Source organism: Bactrocera latifrons, unplaced genomic scaffold (assembly GCF_001853355.1).
Source record: "Bactrocera latifrons isolate USDA-ARS-PBARC rearing strain unplaced genomic scaffold, ASM185335v1 scaffold_4, whole genome shotgun sequence".
Lineage (NCBI taxonomy): Eukaryota > Metazoa > Arthropoda > Insecta > Diptera > Tephritidae > Bactrocera > Bactrocera latifrons.
In genome coordinates, this window is record NW_017537045.1 from 1,851,973 (window position 1) to 1,869,464 (window position 17,492).

Below are 17,492 nucleotides of genomic sequence, written 5' to 3' on the forward strand. Positions count from 1 at the left end.
TCGCCGGCTATCTGGCTGTCTTTACACAGTACACGTAAGATACGTCTCAATATTTTAGACATGAAAGGTGCTAACATCGACTCAGGCCACTATCTTGTTGCAGCCAAGAAATGCACCTACCGCTTTTCAGCAAAAAACACACGTCAACAAGCACAAGGAATGTTCGATATTGAAAAGCTGCAATCACAACAGAAAGCCTCGATTTATACTCCTGCTCTCTGAGAGCATTCATCAGCAACTCGGTATAAGCGAACTGTGTAACGGCATTTCAAGCTCCTTATGTACAGCTATATACGAAATCATTGGTTTTCGGTAAAGGCAAAAGAACAAGGTGTCATGTCGTAGTGGAGAGAAAACAGAGTGACCTTTCAACGTTTACGCTCGACCACAACACGTACGGGATGGGATAGATACCGAGAGTTGAAGAGGGAAGCGAGACGCATTTGCAGACAGAAAAAGAGAGAGGCCGAAATGCGTGAGCACGAAGAAAAGATGCGGTTTCTGGACCGGAACATAGTCTTGAAGCAACCTTCGAAGTGATCTAGTAACCGAAGCCCAAAAATTAAGGAGGGAACACTTCTCCAGGCTGCTGAATGGCAGTTAAAGCATAACGCCAGGAGAAGGTGAACGCGAATCCCCAATCGCTGGCGTTGGAGCAGACGTTCCATTGCAGCACCATAAAAAAGTTCGTATAGCAATTACCCGTCTGAAGAACAGCACATCGGCGGGACCGATGAATTATTGCAGCTACACAAACACGTCGACAAAGAACGAAATCGTTGAAAAACAGCCGAATATGAAGAAAAAGAAAGTGCTGCTTCACTGAGTCGATGCACTATGTCGCAAGTCAGTGAAAACGATGACAAAAATCCATGTATTGGGCTACGAATTGCTTCTATATTCGCCGTATTCTCCAGACCTGAATCCTATTGACTATTTCCTGTTTCAAGATCTCAGAAGAATATTCGCTGGGAAGAAATTTTATCGAATAAAGAGGTGAACGCCGAAATATTTTGCAGCAAAGAACAAATTGTACTACATACAAATGATGTCGAAGAAATGGAGGGTCGCTATATTCAGTGTATCACCCATGAAAAGAACTATGTGGAATAATAAAAAACGAATTTTTCCAAAAGAGTGCGTTTTATTTTGTTAAGCTGAGTTTTTTTCCAATGACCAGATACTTATATGCTTGAGAATATTTTAAAGGCAGTTATTTGGTGATGACTTTATGATTTTTTTAAGCTTCAAAGCCTATTTTAAGCCGATTGAAAGCCGATTGAAAGCTCTCAAAGCGATATTTACTTTTCTTACTAATTTTTAACTAGTTTTAATAATCAAAGGTAAGCTAAACCTTAATATTAAAAGCAATATATAGGCTTTTCCGCGCATGGTATGTGTCTACGCTAAACGTGGCGTTGTTAAGCGACGCAGTTGTCGCTTACCGATAAGTGGATTTCGCAGCGAAATTTAGTGATTTAATATTATTATGAATTTATTGACATTTTTGTGAATTAGTAGGTGAGTATAAACTATATCTAAAAAATCTTCTTTGATCGTTGAAAACTTAGCTGTACATAGTCAAGACTTCCACCATAGGTAGTTGTCACCGCTAAACACTGTATTTTTCAGTAGCAATAACAAACGAGCAAGAAATGGAGTTTAGCTAGTGTTTCAGTAACTAATATTTTATCAACACGTGAATCTGCACAATGACAATAAAAAGCTTCACTCAAAATGATATAATTCACAAATTAATGATCCGACAACTTATAAATGCGTCTTTTGAAGTTCAGCCCTAAATATTATATGGATTTAACGCTAGTAGCTTCATTTATATGTAAAGCCGTGATTTTTGAATTGGCCTGCTGTTTTGCTCTGTAGCAAATTATGTATTTTTGTCTTATGCCTCTTTGAAAAATATCTGTTTTTTTTTTGCATTCTAATCATATTTCCTTTAATTCTTTTCTAGACATAGGCCATGATGCTCGGCGTTCACAAACGTACTGTCATTTTTTATATGGCGCTGCTATTTTTTCAACAAACGCAGCCACTTACAAAAACAACCAACTCGAAAACCATCAATGGAAGAGATTTCGATACATATTGTGATATTGGAGGGTGTGCGTGCAATGCAACTGCAGTGACGTGTCAGCTAAAGGATTGTAACGATAGTGGTCTACAATTTATAGGCGTACGCCGCATAGAATTTGCAGCGCCTGCAAATCAATGTACATTAACAACACGCACAAAATACAACAACATGTTCGTGCCACGCATAATTGTACCAGTGATAAAAAGTTATGTTAAAGAAGCTGAGTTTACAATGGAAAATTGTCTGCAAACGCCAGAAGCGCTGCGACAGAAGAAACTCAGCTATTATGGCACAGTAGTGCACGATAAACTTAGTGCTGCTGCAGCAGTAGACGATATTTATTTTCAAAATTCGCACAATTTATGGGAACTGAACCATATAAGCGAAAATGCTAGCAGTGGTGCACTAATCGCGCAGCTACTACTCGATTTGGATCAACTTAAGGAGCTGGACTTGACAGCCGATTGCACAGGTAAAGCCAATATAATTCCCGACGACTTGTTGCTTACATTAGACACGTTAGAGACGCTGCGCTTTCACATCAGCGGCGCAACGTCGCAATTGACAGCAGCGCATTTCCACGATTTAAAAAAACTGAAAATTTTGCGCTTGGATGAGAATCGCTTGCGCACGCTTGCTGCAGATATTTTTAGGCCAGTATACAGTTTAGAACATTTAAACTTGTCCATGAATGCGCTGGAGACGCTACCCGCTGACTTGTTGTCGGTGCAATATAAATTAAAGTCGTTAGATTTGAGTTACAATAAACTCAAAATGCTGCCGCACAACTTTTTTAAGAGGCAAGAGAATTTAGAGGTCTTACTCTTGGCACACAATGAATTCAGCGTGCCCAACAATGTTATTGAACATTCTTTGAATTTTTTCAATTTGCGCGAATTCGATTTGAGCTACAATCAATTGAGCACGGTACGCGGCACGGGTGCGTATGCAAATAAAACGATTTTAACGCGTCCGATTCACACGCGCTTTAGCTACTATTCCGCTTTAAACTTACATGTTAATTTAAGTCACAATAACATCAGCGTGCTCAGCTTCGATTGGTTTGAATACATTAAAGATTGCTACTACACTTACGATCTGTCGCACAACAACATCAAGCATGTAACGTTTTTGAAGCATCCGGGTGTAAATTTGGTGCGCTGCCGGCGGAAATGGCTTCTCGCCAATAATCCGTTACATTGTGACTGTCAGTTGGCGTTGTTAATAAAAAACGCTTTTCGATTTGATATTAGTGATTGGCGCTGCACATACCCACAACACTTGTCCACGCGTGCGCTAAGTGCGCTTAATGATAGCGCGCTCTGCAATTGGTCACCTGTTACGTGTCCAGTCAAGTGCGCTTGTAGTTATGATACTAACGCGCTCTTAGTTAATTGTACTGAAGCGCAGCTTTCGCAGTTACCAAGCATACCGCGCCCAGAACAGGTGAGCCGCACTAGTACAACATTAAACATCAACAATAATACATTATACGAACTGCCGTTGAACACAAGCTTTGGCTATGCACAAGTAACGCGCTTGCATGCCGCTTATAATAAGCTGACCAGCATACATTCAAAGCGGCTGCCGCCTAACTTGACATTACTGGATGTGCGCGCTAATAAATTGGAGCGCTTGAGCAATAATTTTTTATTCAGTTATGTAACGGCAAGTACAACTTTAGAAGAACTCTATATCTCAGGCAATCCTTGGATTTGCGATTGTGGTGCTGAGCTGCTCTTGCGCGTTGTGCGCGCGCAACGAAAACGCATACTTGACGCCGACGCAGCGCTTTGCGCCAACCTACCAAATGTTACACTTACTGATGTCATTTTTACCGATATTTGCCACGTCAACAAGTCGCATGCCAAGATTTTTCAGTTAGCGTTAGTGCTTACGCTTGTTATTACTATGCTCATTAGCGCCATTGCGCTTTACTACAAATACAAATTACAAATAAAGATTTGGCTATATGCGCATCACATATGTCAGTGTTGTATTACAGTTGAGACACTGGATAGTGATAAAACGTTTGATGCTTTTATATCATACTCGCATCAACAACAACATTATGTCAATCATATATTGCTGCCGGAGCTTGAGCAGGGCGATCCACCATATCGCATTTGTACACACGAACGCAACTGGTTAGCTGGCGCTTTTATACCCGAGCAGATTATTGAATCGGTGGAGCAGTCACGCCGCACAATCATTGTGCTGTCAGATGATTTCATCGCATCGGATTGGGCGCGCATGGAGTTTCGCATGGCGCATCAGAGCGCTTTAAATGAGCGACGCGCGCGCATTATTATCATAAAATATGGCGAGCTTACGAATGTAAAGCAATTGGATAAGGAGCTGCAGGCCTATTTGAAAATGAACACGTATCTGAACTTCAACGATTCGCATTTTTGGCAAAAGCTGCGCTATGCATTGCCGCATAAAATCGCTGTAGGTAGTAAATCCGATCAGCACGAAGGACAGAAGCCTATCAACTTCATTGGGCAAGATAAACTAATTCTACGATAATAATTATATTAAACAAGAGAAAATGTGTCCATTCAAGTAGATTTGATAGTTACTATATATACATAAACAAATAAAATTTACTCTTATCTAGTGCGCATAATTTTCTGAGTCCACATTCCTTCGATAGCAGTAAATTTTATCGGTAAGCTTGATCATTTTTAAAGTATGTGCTTATTTCCGCCAGCTGTATAATGCCCAGCATCACGTGACGAATTCATATGGAGAGTAAGAAGGTGCGCAGAAGAATATTGAGTGTTTGGAAAGCTTAAGTGCGGCTTAAGACGACCAATAATAAAGAGAGCCGGCTGTAAGAAAACTAACTTAAATGACGACTAACATTTGGAGCTCAAACTGGTAGTACTATAGGAATCTTGTGTCCTTAAATGATTCAAAGAGAAGCAATGTTTAGACGAAAAGCATAGAGAATTGTCGGAATTTCGCAAAAGATTAGTCAAAAAAGATGACGTCCATTAAATTCAGAAAATGGGACTAAATATAATTAAACGGTTTGATTAAATGATCTTCGAAAAGTTTTCCTTTAAAAAAAAGACATAACATTGCATGGCACTATGAAATGAGGAATTCAAGAGAATAAGATGCTTCCTAATTGAGATATCTTGTTACAAATGTATGCCTAAATGTTGAAAAAAATTCTGAGCAACTACTTTTTAAAAAAAAAATGCCTGAAAGTCTCAATTAAATTCAAAAAATGGGATTTCCTAAGGTTAGGCGATTTGACTAAACGATCCCCAAAAAAGTTTTCTGCTGAAAAGAGGAATAAGAATAAAAGGAAATCTGAAGTCTCTGAGAGATCTTAGAAAAAAGTTTTCTTAAGGAGAGATCCCGTGGTTTTTAACGGGTAATGCGAAGAAAAGTGGTTGTGTCATAGGAAACTTTGATAAAAGGATATCTTCAAAGGATACGTCTGTTTATAGTTTATGCAAAGCGGTCTGTCTAAGAAAATACCAAAACAGTGGGATCTTGGAAACGAGCTTTTCGTATACACTACAAGTAAGAGATATTCGAAAACCGGCTGCTCTGAGGCGTTAACATGAATAAAGTATCTTCAAAATAGGTTTCCTAAGAGAAAATTGTATGTCTGTTTGATTTCCATGTAAGTGCTTCTTAGGAAACCATATAGTATTTAGCGGCCACTACGTTTTTCCGAGTTGAGGATAGAGTATTTTCGATATTTTTTCCATAAAATATATTTCATAATTAGTCTTCTTTAGTCCCAGAGTTTCTTCCAAAGGCAATGCATTCTCCTCGTGCTTCATGATGATTAGGTCTCAAATCTTTTATATTTGTAACCAATACTCATTCCCTTGAAAAGCATAAATTCATACGAAAATATTAAATGATATTAAGTACCGTTACCACAAATCATTACACGAGCGAAAACATAAAATTCCATTTATGCTTGACCATAGTTTAGTGTACCTATCATACTAATTGCAAACTATTGGCCTCAAATGCCTTTCAATTTATGTAGCCTGCTGGGAGTGGGTGCAGCAATAATAATCATAGAAATTATTAGAAATTATGGCAATCATATTTACTTTTGGCAATTTGCGCTTCCTGCTAGTTTGCCATAAAGAACCGAAAAAAAGAGAGCGCAAAAACCGCAAGTATCATGTTACGGTGCAGCGAGCAAAAGCGACACTGATTGCTAACAAATAAAAATGTTCGCCAAATCCTCGAATTTATAGATTTTTGCAATAGGCCGGTAATGGACAGTCTCAGAGCATGCCAATGACGCACAAACACAAACATACACGTAGCAGAGCCGACCAAGCATGGGCATAAACAGTAATCAAAAGGCACGAGGAAAATTTTAGCTTGACAGCGGTAGTTGTAGTTACTGGACCACTTATGTTTTTGTATGTAATTCTCATGTGCGCCTGCATGTATGCTATATAAATTGTCATAATTGAGCGGGAGTGGTTAGCTGTTCTGAAATGTAAGCAACGCAAACTATATTTATATGTGTAGTGGTAAAGATATGTCAGTTGTACGCTGGTACTTCAGATCAGCTCTTTTAAAAACTAAAAGAGGAACTTTATTTGTGTTCCAATTCCAATATGTTCCATTTATTAAAAGCTATTTAAAACCGTATATTTTTCCTAAACCCTAGAATTTCTTTCGGGGTCAAATTCCACGTGTCATGTTCCAATTCCGAATCGTTCCTAACTGCAAAAAACGTATAAGATATTAAAAATAACCTTATTTATTAATTTAACTTGAGTTTTTTTAAGTTTCATATTCCAAATCGTTACAATTCTCATTTTTTCCATTCACAATTAATTATTCTATTTATGCTATGAACTATTTAAAACTTAAATAGTTAAAAAACTTATGTCATGAACTATTTAAAACCGTAAATTTTCCGAAAACATTGAATTTTATTCAAGTTTCATGTTCCATATTCCAATTCCAAATCGTTCCTAATTGCAAAAAATGTGTCTAAAATGTTAAAAAATATCCATATTTTTTAATTTCAATTGATTTGTTTTTAATTTTCATACATCACAACGTTTATATACCGCTGCAAGGAGTTACATATTAATATTTAGTTCCAATTCCCATTCATTCAAATATTTTATATTTTATTTGCTTTTTAATGTAAAAGTTTCCATTAAGTTAACAGTGATAAGACTCAAATTTGTTCCAAAACTGTTCCAGTACCACTTCAGTTTTGTTTAGCATTTGCCGAGTTCCGTTTCATTCCTTACAATAAGAAATATTTTCTTAAATTTTGAGATTGACAATCATCCTCTATCTTGCAATATATTCAATAAAATTTTCATTTTGTGTGTTCCAATTCCATTTCGTTCCTATCATGTATTCTACATCCAGTTCGAAAAGTTTGACTTTAGTAGACTAATCAGGTTTTGTTTCACTTGAGTTCGTTTCAGTTCCATTTCGTTCCTTGTGATATTTAATTTACCATATTTAAAGAAAATGTTATAGGTTCAACAAAACATAATAATTTTACCTTTTTTCAGCGAATTCCATATCGTTCCATAATATTATGTTTCATTGTTTCACATTTCTTGCTTTTTACCGTAGTCTTAAGCATTTTACTTTCTTGCATGAAGTTTTCTGCATCACTGTTTCACACTTGTCGCTTTGTTGTACATTTTTATTGCTCGCCATTGCCACCCTCCCTCAAACCGCTGCCACATTAGGCGAGTGAACTGCCGCGAAGTCAAATAAAAAAGAAATAAAAGTGTCGAGTGCATTATTGCCGAATTGCTACGCGACATTGGCGCTGATGTCTGCGCAGCATACGCGCACACACGCTCATACGCTCTCGCACTTTCAATAGCGCATTCACGTAGCAAAATGTACATATGGTATGTATGCGAGTATATATGTATTTACAACATCTTCACCACATTGTCGCATACTGATTTCCTTTACTTACTTTTACTACGAAATACCCATACTTTACCGTTAAAATCTTGCTAGTTTTATTATTGTCACATGTACACAGAAAATATATTTCTTTTATTATTGTTTTTTGTCCTGTGCGCCGCTTGCCATACGTGTTCTTTGTGCTTGACGCTATTATTTTGCACTTACACTAACATGTTCATAAATATTTTTCTATGGTATTTTATTGATACTCCGACCTAACAATGTTTTTTCGCCAGCAATACACACACACACATACGCATATATGTGTTACATCATTACACAGATTCAATATAGTCGTATGTGTTGTAATTATTTGTTGTTTTTGCGCCTCCTTGGGGCATTTAACGTTCGCAGCTGTTGGCAGTTTTATGCTGGCATAGGTCGCCAGAGTTGCCCAACGTCTTCAAATGGTCGCCGCTAAAGCCACGCACACAATCAAAAACACATCTAAGTATGTGTGTGTGTGCGTGTGGCTTGTTGTAGGTTTTTATTGTCCTTCACGTTTATTGTAGACACGCACACCTTGGTGTGTGCAGTCATAATTGTATGCCTGGCCAGCTGTTTCGGCAGACTGTCGCTCCGTCTATTTCTTGACAATTTGTGTTGCTGTTTTTGTTTTCTGGTTTTGTTGCGCTGTCAAAAAGCAATAATCATCAATTCTGATTTTTTCTCTTTAGTAACGTGAATGATTTTCTCTACTTAAGAGCTTTTCGCTGCTGTCTTTTTCCGCCATTCGATGGCCTTGCTGAGTGCCATTGTATTTTGCGTGCATTTACTTGATTTCAATTTGATGAGTATTTATTGTGTGCGCAATGTGGGTTGCATTTTTATACAACCATATATTAATGCATACATTACTACCAGGACCGCTGCAGACCCGATTAGTGAGGCCGAAGTCTACTAACCGAAGCCAGTATTGAAATTATGCAAACCAAGTTAGGACATTCAAGGATCTTATATTGACCTTGAACTACGATTTTCGACACTCAACCTTCATAAGATACTGAAGTTGATCTAAATACCCAGTTGTCTTTTTGTATACAAAGAACCTGTGAATTTCGTGATCCAGCAATTCGACTGACGCGATGTTGTTAACTCAGCTATAACCGCGTAGCGTTGTCTACGCCAGTAAAGAAAGCAAAGAAAGCAACTCCTTCAGACCCTGAAAAGAGTTATATGAGACTTAATACGAAAAGATAGTTGATAGTGCCTCTCTCCTCTTTAGGAGACTCACGTCTTCAACCTGTTGATAAGGTGGAAGACTTAAGGCTTATTTTTGAGAGTTGCCTTTCATAGAGGCCAAATTTGGAGCAGAGAATAAAGAAGTCATCGGTTAACTTATATTGCTGTGGAAGAGTTTCATGGTCAAAAAGCTGGGAACTGCCACCAAAGTGGGAATTCCCACAAATTAGCGGCGATACCAGCGCTGAGCACGCTAACTGAACTGTCAAGCTACTTCAATATCAGACTCGTTTATAGGACTGGACAAAGCGGAATCGCTAACAACTGCAAAGCCGACGTGCTAGCCGGAGGTGGTACTCTTGCCTCACTGACGTCGGTATGGAATCTAATTGGATCTCCATTGGCATCTTGTGTTGTACCGGTGAATCAATGGACCTCGCGTGAGGTTTGCAGTGGTCGGCGACGTTTTAAGTTGTCTAAGTAAGGGGCCCTATTCTGTATCTCGATTCGTAAATGTATTCTATTCGAAAATCGGATCTACTTTATAATTTTTCGAAAGTTGTACCACCCAGAATAAATACATACAATTTTCGTTTTTGCTGTCTACAACTCAAAAGCTAACGAATATTTTATTCGAAAATTGGCTTGAAGATCCGAAAATCGAGTTACGGAATATAGAAAATGCGAATTGAAGTAAATTTTGTTTCGAATCGAGTTACAGAATAGGCTCCAAGATCTCTGTTAAGATGGCACTACATGCCTTATAACCAATGAAACAATCAATTGATCGAAGGCAACTTTTGGTGAGCGTGAGATAGGTGCTGGTGGGGCCTTCACATTTGTGAGATTTAACTACAGCGTTTTTTTTTTTTTTTTTTTTTTTTTTTTTTTTTTTTTTTTTTTTTTTTTTTTTTTTTTTTTTTTGTTTTTTTTTTTTGTGGTCGACGCCGTGAAAAATAATATTCAACGCTTTTACCCATAATGTAAAAAAAAAAATATAAATGTTTTAATGACTGTCAATTCAGCTGCTCATTAACATCTGCGCGCTTCTCGAACTCACTTCTTGAAAGCGCTAATGTTATTTTGTATATATTTGCCATGCTTTACCTACCCAAAAGCACCTCCAAAGCAACTCAGCCAGGCCACTCAGCCCACCTAACACATTTCACCCACAACGCACAACGCCTTAAAAAGGCAACGTTGTCCAGAGAACCCAACTCGATTGTGTTCATAATCAATTTGCCTGCAGGACAAACAATTTCATTTCGTTGCGCATTAACATTTTTCATTGAAAAAAAAAAAAAAAAATTATTTTTGATTTTTTTCTCACTTTAAATGGCAGCAAAAATAAAATAAAAATAAAAATGGTGGAAAATATGACGAAAAATTTTTCATTTCCTTTTGAAAAAAATTTGAAAATACCGACATAACAACATCTCCTTTACAACAACAATACACAATGATATTACATATGTACTACCGCCTGAGGAAATATTGTGGAAAAATCCCCACACAGCGCATAAATGCAATTCCCTACGGACGTTTCTTCTTATCGAAAAGGAAAAAAGTGGCAAATTACAAAAAACAAGAACAAAATAGGAAAAAAATCGCCGTAAATGCACGCGCAGCAGCGCAGGCCCGCAATGAAGCAGAAAATGAAGCATACTTAGAGGCGACCTTTGCTGTGCGCTTGTCCCATTGGTATTCATCAATGTGCATTTACATATTTTAGGCGTAAAAATTAATCACTAATTTTAATGTGCGCACAAACACACGCACACACGCCAACTGAAATGTGCGTTTAAGCGTGGGCGCTACAAGAGCGTAACACCCCCACCGGCAACACTCCCACTACAGGTTAAGTGCGTAATGCTAATGTAGCAATTTTTAAATTGATGGCCAGCGTCAGTGAGAGCGCAAGAAGTTGTGGAAAGAAAAAATTGAAAGAATTGACGTAAACACAAACAGTCGCTCGAACGCCTGTAAGTATGCAATGTTTTGTGGCTGTGTAGCAGCAAATGTAAGGTAAACGAATTGCGCGATGAGACGTTATCATTTATATTCGGACACAACGTTCTACCATTTTTTTTCTTTGTTTTTGTATAAAATTAGTAGTTGGGATGAAGATTTGCTGAAGACACTTGTACACCATATACTATAAACATATATATATATACATGCTTGTTTACAATCATTCTCGCGCTCTGCCGCTTTGCTTGCTGTATATTAATATTTCCATTATGATTTGCTTTGGTTGGCGAGAAAGTTGTAAGAAACGTGAGTTCAAGAACCTGCAGGATATTTACATATATACAAGTAAGAAAATAAAAAATTGCAAAAGCTTTGAAATTCGTCGAAAATAAATTATAGGAAATATAACTACACAGAAATACACATACTGAGCAGTAAATTTACAGCTTGGAAATATCAGATTAACTAGTTATATCCTAATAGCATGGTACTGTAGCACCAAGTTCCCCGACTACATACTCGTACTATATTTAAACGTTGTGAAGTTAGTTATTCTCAATTCCATACTTGAATGAATGGAGTAAATTTCAAGCAAAAATGCTTATGTACGGTAAGAAAGCTGTAGTAATATTCGGGCCTAGATAGTTATATAAATAGTTATAAAATACTTGTCTTATGTTTAGCGCCTTAGAATATCAGTGAGAAATTGCTGAATAGCGATTTTAGGGTGTTTTGAAGTAATTGTAAAGCTGTTCCTTTAAGCTACTCTAGATCCTACAGCTCCTGCAAGCACGTTTCTTACTATGTAAGACATGTTAGATTGAAATTACAAGGAACACTAACAATTTGGGGCTAAAACCCAGTACTTTGGTATGACTAGATGTTAGACGAAAATACTTTTACTTTCAAAATGGTAAAGTAAGACGCATTTGAGGACTAAAATCATACTTTTATAAGTCTAGTAGAGTGATAACTGTAGTATACAGAGCACGCTCGAACATTATTTTTGGTGAATGTACAACTTTCAGACTTTCTACATAGAATATATTCCATTCATATAAAATCTTTTTCTGCTGTAAACTTAGCGATGATGCTTACACACCCTGTCTTATATTTAAGTATCGGCTTGAGTGAACCCAGAAACCGTTTGAAACATGCCAAGCATCAAACTATAACTGTAAACTTGGTAGGTCCTTTAAGCACTCCACAAGTATCTGAACTAACCTTAAGCGCTTGAATATCAATACGAATATAGTAAACATATGAACTAAAAGAAAAAAGTATGGATATCCTTACTCGAAAAATAGCTATAAGTTCTGCTATCAGTATATATAAATTGAAATGTTGGAAGTGGAAGAATTTTGATCAAAGCGTTATGCTGAATTACCTTAACTTAAGTAAGTCAGACCACGTTCTCCTAAGATTAAATTTCAGAAGCCACTTTCTGAGTTTGTTGGCAATTCTCTCCCTCTCTATAGGACTACCAAACTCAGCAAGCATCTTCCAACCAAAAGTTCTAGGTATAAAGAAGGCCTGCTGAATTCTATAAAATAACTTAGACAGGATACAGAAACCAACCAAATACAAGGATAGCCAGGCGGCACTGCCTGCCTTGCCAACGCCACTGCGTAATTCCAGCGTAGTAAACAATAAGAGGAGGCTTTAAGCTCACTCACAGGTTAAGTCCACTTATCATATGCAGATGATTGTACAATTTAAAGTTAGGCAATGAAATCGGTGACATGTATTCGATAGTAAGCAACTATTTCTCAATACTGTCGCTTTTTTCTTTGCAAGAATTGACCCTTTTCCCTGCAAATCCATAGCGTCAATATTCACTAACTGGACGAAAGAATGCAGACTGTATCTTAATATAGCGGTCGATGGCGTCAAAATTTCGACTGTCACAACCCTAAGTTTTTAAGTATTATTCCTATTTGTTCCTCGATTACTTCTCCCCACACGACTACTGTACACAACCACAACAAAATCCTCAAGTCGCTAGAGGCCAGCTGCTTGTGAGAGGAAAAACTAACGTTCTTGGCAAAACACAACCCAATTGGTCGGATAAAACTGGGGTCAAATCTGGTAACGTAGAACCGGCTGTCGTGGGAAACTCGGATGGATGTAGTGAAACGTAGACGAAAAAGCTTCACACACGTCAGACTACTGCTTTTTATTACAGGATGCCTCTTAAAGTTTCCAGTCGAAAGCTTAAGCAGTGAGACGCGCATGCTTCCGCTCAAGAAATATATTGAAATCATCTGCAAACAGTTTATGTTAGAATGTTTTTGAGAAAACCATCCCTACAGTCGTGTGGTTGAAGCGGAGCCAACTGCTAGGAGTATCAGGAGGTGCTTCCTCGATTACGTCGAAGATATCGAACCGTACAATGACCACTCTTCGGACGTAGAAAACTTCAGAGCTATTCACAACGGAGCCATCAACAACTTCGCTGCTTCTCTGCCAGCGAAAGGTGTACTTGGTGTCCTCACGACTATTGTAGGTTAAACACCTACTTATCCAGAATTGTCCACAACATTCCAAATATATGCCCAGCGAGCAATGAGTTCCTGCAAGACTATAATCAACTCTGTGCATACCCAGCGTACCTCACTTATCTAACATCCCATGGTATGTTTATAAGGGTAATCCAATTCGAGGTTTCCTACTAAAGAAAAAACAAAGAAATTTTAAATTTATTTTTTTTTAATGTTGGCCATTTGTTGAGTCCAACCTTAGATGCCTTTTTCGAGTATTTTGACTGGTAACTGGCGAATCGGCAAGGTATGAATCGAAGCGCGATTATTCGCATAGATTTTAGACTACATACATCACCATAGCAAAAAGTCTAACGGTGCGATATCACACGATCTTGGTGACCAAAATGTGAAATTATCTGCTCACCGAAGTGTTATTTCAATAAATCCATTCATTGTTGAGACGTGTGGGAAGAAGCGCTGTCTTGTTCAAGCCAAATGTCTCCGAGATCACTAGCTTTAGTTTCAAGCATCAAATAGTAGCTTATAATGACGCGAGAACGGTTGCCATTGACGTTCCCTTCACACCGGCATCATTCTTGAAAGAATATAGACCGATGATGCCACCGGCTCACAAACCACACCAAACAGTGGTTTTCCCCGGATGAAATAGCAGCTCTTAAAGGTTTTTAAGTTACTCTTCGTACCAAATGCGGCGATTTTGCTTGTTTACAAATGTGGTTCGAAAAAGTCGGATCTTCGTGAAGCTTTTCAAGAGACCTTAGAATGAAGCGATGCCGCTTGGGAAGGTCGAACTGCTTCTGTTCTTGTTCTCTGCGAACGACGCCGAATCGACACTCCACTATCTTCTTGTACACTTTCAGCAGCGACTGCTATATTTTATTCACTGTGTGCTGGACGTGGTCTGTTTGGTGGATCCAATAATGAATGCTGCGTCACAGGATGGGTGATTTCGTTGCGAATAGTATGCGCGGAATACATTACTCACAAAACGTGAAGTTTACTAATAAAGTTGAATCATTTGTAAACATAGTTCGAGTGTTAGTCTGTCCATGATGAAATGCCGATAAATACTGAAGAAATAATAATATTATACATAATCCAAAATTGTTCTATGGATTCGTCAACTCCAAACGCAGGATTTCTAATTTTCCGTCTGCTATGAAATATAAGTCTAGTATGTCCACTGACAATCACACCATTTCTAATATGTTCGCTGCATTCTTTAGGTCCAATTACTCTCAAAAATCTCCAAAAAATGTTCCGAATCAGCACAAGCTATGTCCGATTTCTKTCATTAATGCACCTACCATTTCCGAAGCAGACGTCTTAGATCAGTTAAATATATTAGAATAATCATACAATTACGGCCCAGATATGATTCCCTCGTGCTTTCTTAAGAAATGTGCCAAATATATATACCAACCCCTAACAAAACTATTTRATTCATCTCTTATGCWAGGCTTATTTCCATCCATATGGAAAAAGTCATTTATAATTCCTTTGCATAAGAGTGGATTTAGGTCATCTATTGAAAGCTATAGGGGAAAAGTTGTCTGCAATACCTAAACTTTTTGAAGCAATTACAACAGACGGCATAACCTTCCGGATCTCTCCACTAATGTTCTCTGCACGGTTTTCGTAAAGGGAAATCCACAATAACTAATTTGCTTGAATTTGTATCACATGTATGAACGCGCTTTAGGGAGAATACGAATACTGATGTTATATACACAGATTTTAGTAAAGCTTTTGATAAAGTAAACTACTCAATTCTTTTGAATAAACTTGATCTTTTTGGTTTTCAATCAATATTTCTAAAATGGGTTGCTTCTTATCTTAGTAATAGAATTCAACAAGTCATATTTAACGATACTCTTTCCGACACAATCAATGTTCCTTCAGGTCCAATTCTTCAAGGACCAATTCAAGGTTCTTGGTCCAATTCTGTTCTTGTTATTTATTAATGACATATCATGTGTTGTTAAGTTTTCAAACGTTTTGTTATATGCTGACGATGTAAAACTTTTTAAATCATTCACCTCAAATAGTGAAAGATGTCAGTTGCAAACAGACTTAAATAACCTAGTTTCTTTTGGTGTGATAGAAATGACTTGCCATTGAATCTTAAAAAATGTAAAACGATGTGCTTTTCACGTAGATCTGTAGACCCAACTTCATACGTAATACAAAACTTACGGTTGGAACAAGTATGCAGTTTTGTTGACTTGGGAGTAAGTAACTCAATTTTAATCTTTACACATCTTCCATGGTTTTTAAAGCTAAAGGTGCTCTAAGTTTTGTTAAGTGTTGGTCTAAAGAATTTAGAGATCCGCTTACCACGAAAATTCTKTTTACATCTTTGGTGAGGCCTATATTAGAGTATGCTTCCGTGGTATGGAACCCTTGTTATCAAGTTCATTCTGAGAAAATAGAGTCCGTTCAAAAACAATTTTTACTCTTTGCCTTAAATCATTTGCATTGGGACTCCAGTTTAAATCTTCCCCCTTACACTAACCGTTTAAAACTTATAAATCTCCCTACACTCGCTAGGCGTAGAGAAATGCTTGGTATAATATTTCTTGTAAAACTCATCAGTGGGTCAGTCTGTAGCCCATCTCTCTTGTCTGATATTAATTTTAACATTCCCGCTCGCTCCACCAGGCACTTTCAACATTTGCTTTTAAAATTTTCTAGAACAAATTTCGAGTTAAACGAACCATTCCGCCGTATATGYCAYGATTTCAATTCTCATTCCAGCACATTTGATCTAACAGATTCACGCTTTACCATTAAAAAAATATTTTATCTACTCTTAACAAGTAACATTTAAAACTTACAAACTTTAATCTAATTCTTAATTGTGGCTGTTGAAATTTTTGTTTCTGTAGCTGAGCAGCTTAAGATCGCAACGCTTAAAACTCTCTTGCCTTTGTGACTCGGCTAATTTCGCTCGTACGCGAATTGCGCCCCGCGCGTCGGTTGGGCGGGAGGAGGGTAATCGTTGGGTATTATTATTAAAACATAATATGACCACTCGACACGACTCATGCGTGATCCATCAATAAAAGGCTATTATTAAAAGTACTTCTATATGGATCACCCGTTATCGTCAGCATGTATCTAGAGGTATTTATATCAATATCTTTTCCTGAGGGTTTCTTGTGCTTTCATTAGTATTTTTACCTTTATTTTTAACCTAAAATTGTAATAATGTAATGTATAAATTGTATCTTAATATGTAAGTGTATCCATATCTTCATAGATTATCTGACAGTGTGTCTGCATCATGCCTTCCTAACGTAGTTTATTTACATATGCCGTTGAGGGCATAATAGGCTATATCCTGTATCGGCATTTATTATAAATTTGTCATTACCCATATCTTGGCGCTATAGTGTTGTCTCTCTCCCTGTTTTTCGCCTTTACTACTTCTTTGACAGTAAGTATTTATCTCTATTACCCACACAACGTGAGCATGTTATAATTCAGCGCACAGCACCTAAGCTACTGAAGTCAACGAGTTCGCCACAAATCTATGTCAGCAGCAAAATTGCTAAAAATCGCCTGTCGCGAACAAACGACAACCGGTTAGCGCTGCGGGTATCAGCGGTCGAGCGGAAAACTGTGAAAAATATGAAAAATCACAGCAATCAACGCGTAGGTAAGCACGAAGGCGCTGCAAAGTGCATGTGTGTGGCTACTAGTAAGTGGTGGAGTAAGATTTTTTTTTTTTTTTTTAATTTTTAAGTATGAAATGTGACAAAAGTACAAAGTGGCATTTTTCAACGCGC

The 17,492-nt window shown here is 37.6% G+C and overlaps 1 protein-coding gene across 1 annotated transcript; it reads left to right on the forward strand.

Annotated features, from left to right (window-relative positions):
• Nucleotides 1–2,326: 2,326 nt before the first annotated feature.
• LOC108972367 (protein toll-like) lies at nucleotides 2,327–4,642 on the forward strand. The gene has a single exon (XM_018938920.1). The coding sequence runs from the start codon at nucleotides 2,327–2,329 to the stop codon at nucleotides 4,622–4,624; it is 2,298 nt and encodes a 765-aa protein (XP_018794465.1). The 3' UTR covers nucleotides 4,625–4,642.
• The last annotated feature ends 12,850 nt before the right edge of the window (nucleotides 4,643–17,492 follow it).

What these genes read in the sequence shown, in the direction of transcription:
- LOC108972367 (XM_018938920.1), top strand. Translation starts at nt 2,327, where the DNA reads ATGGAAAATTGTCTGCAAACGCCAGAAGCGCTGCGACAGAAGAAACTC.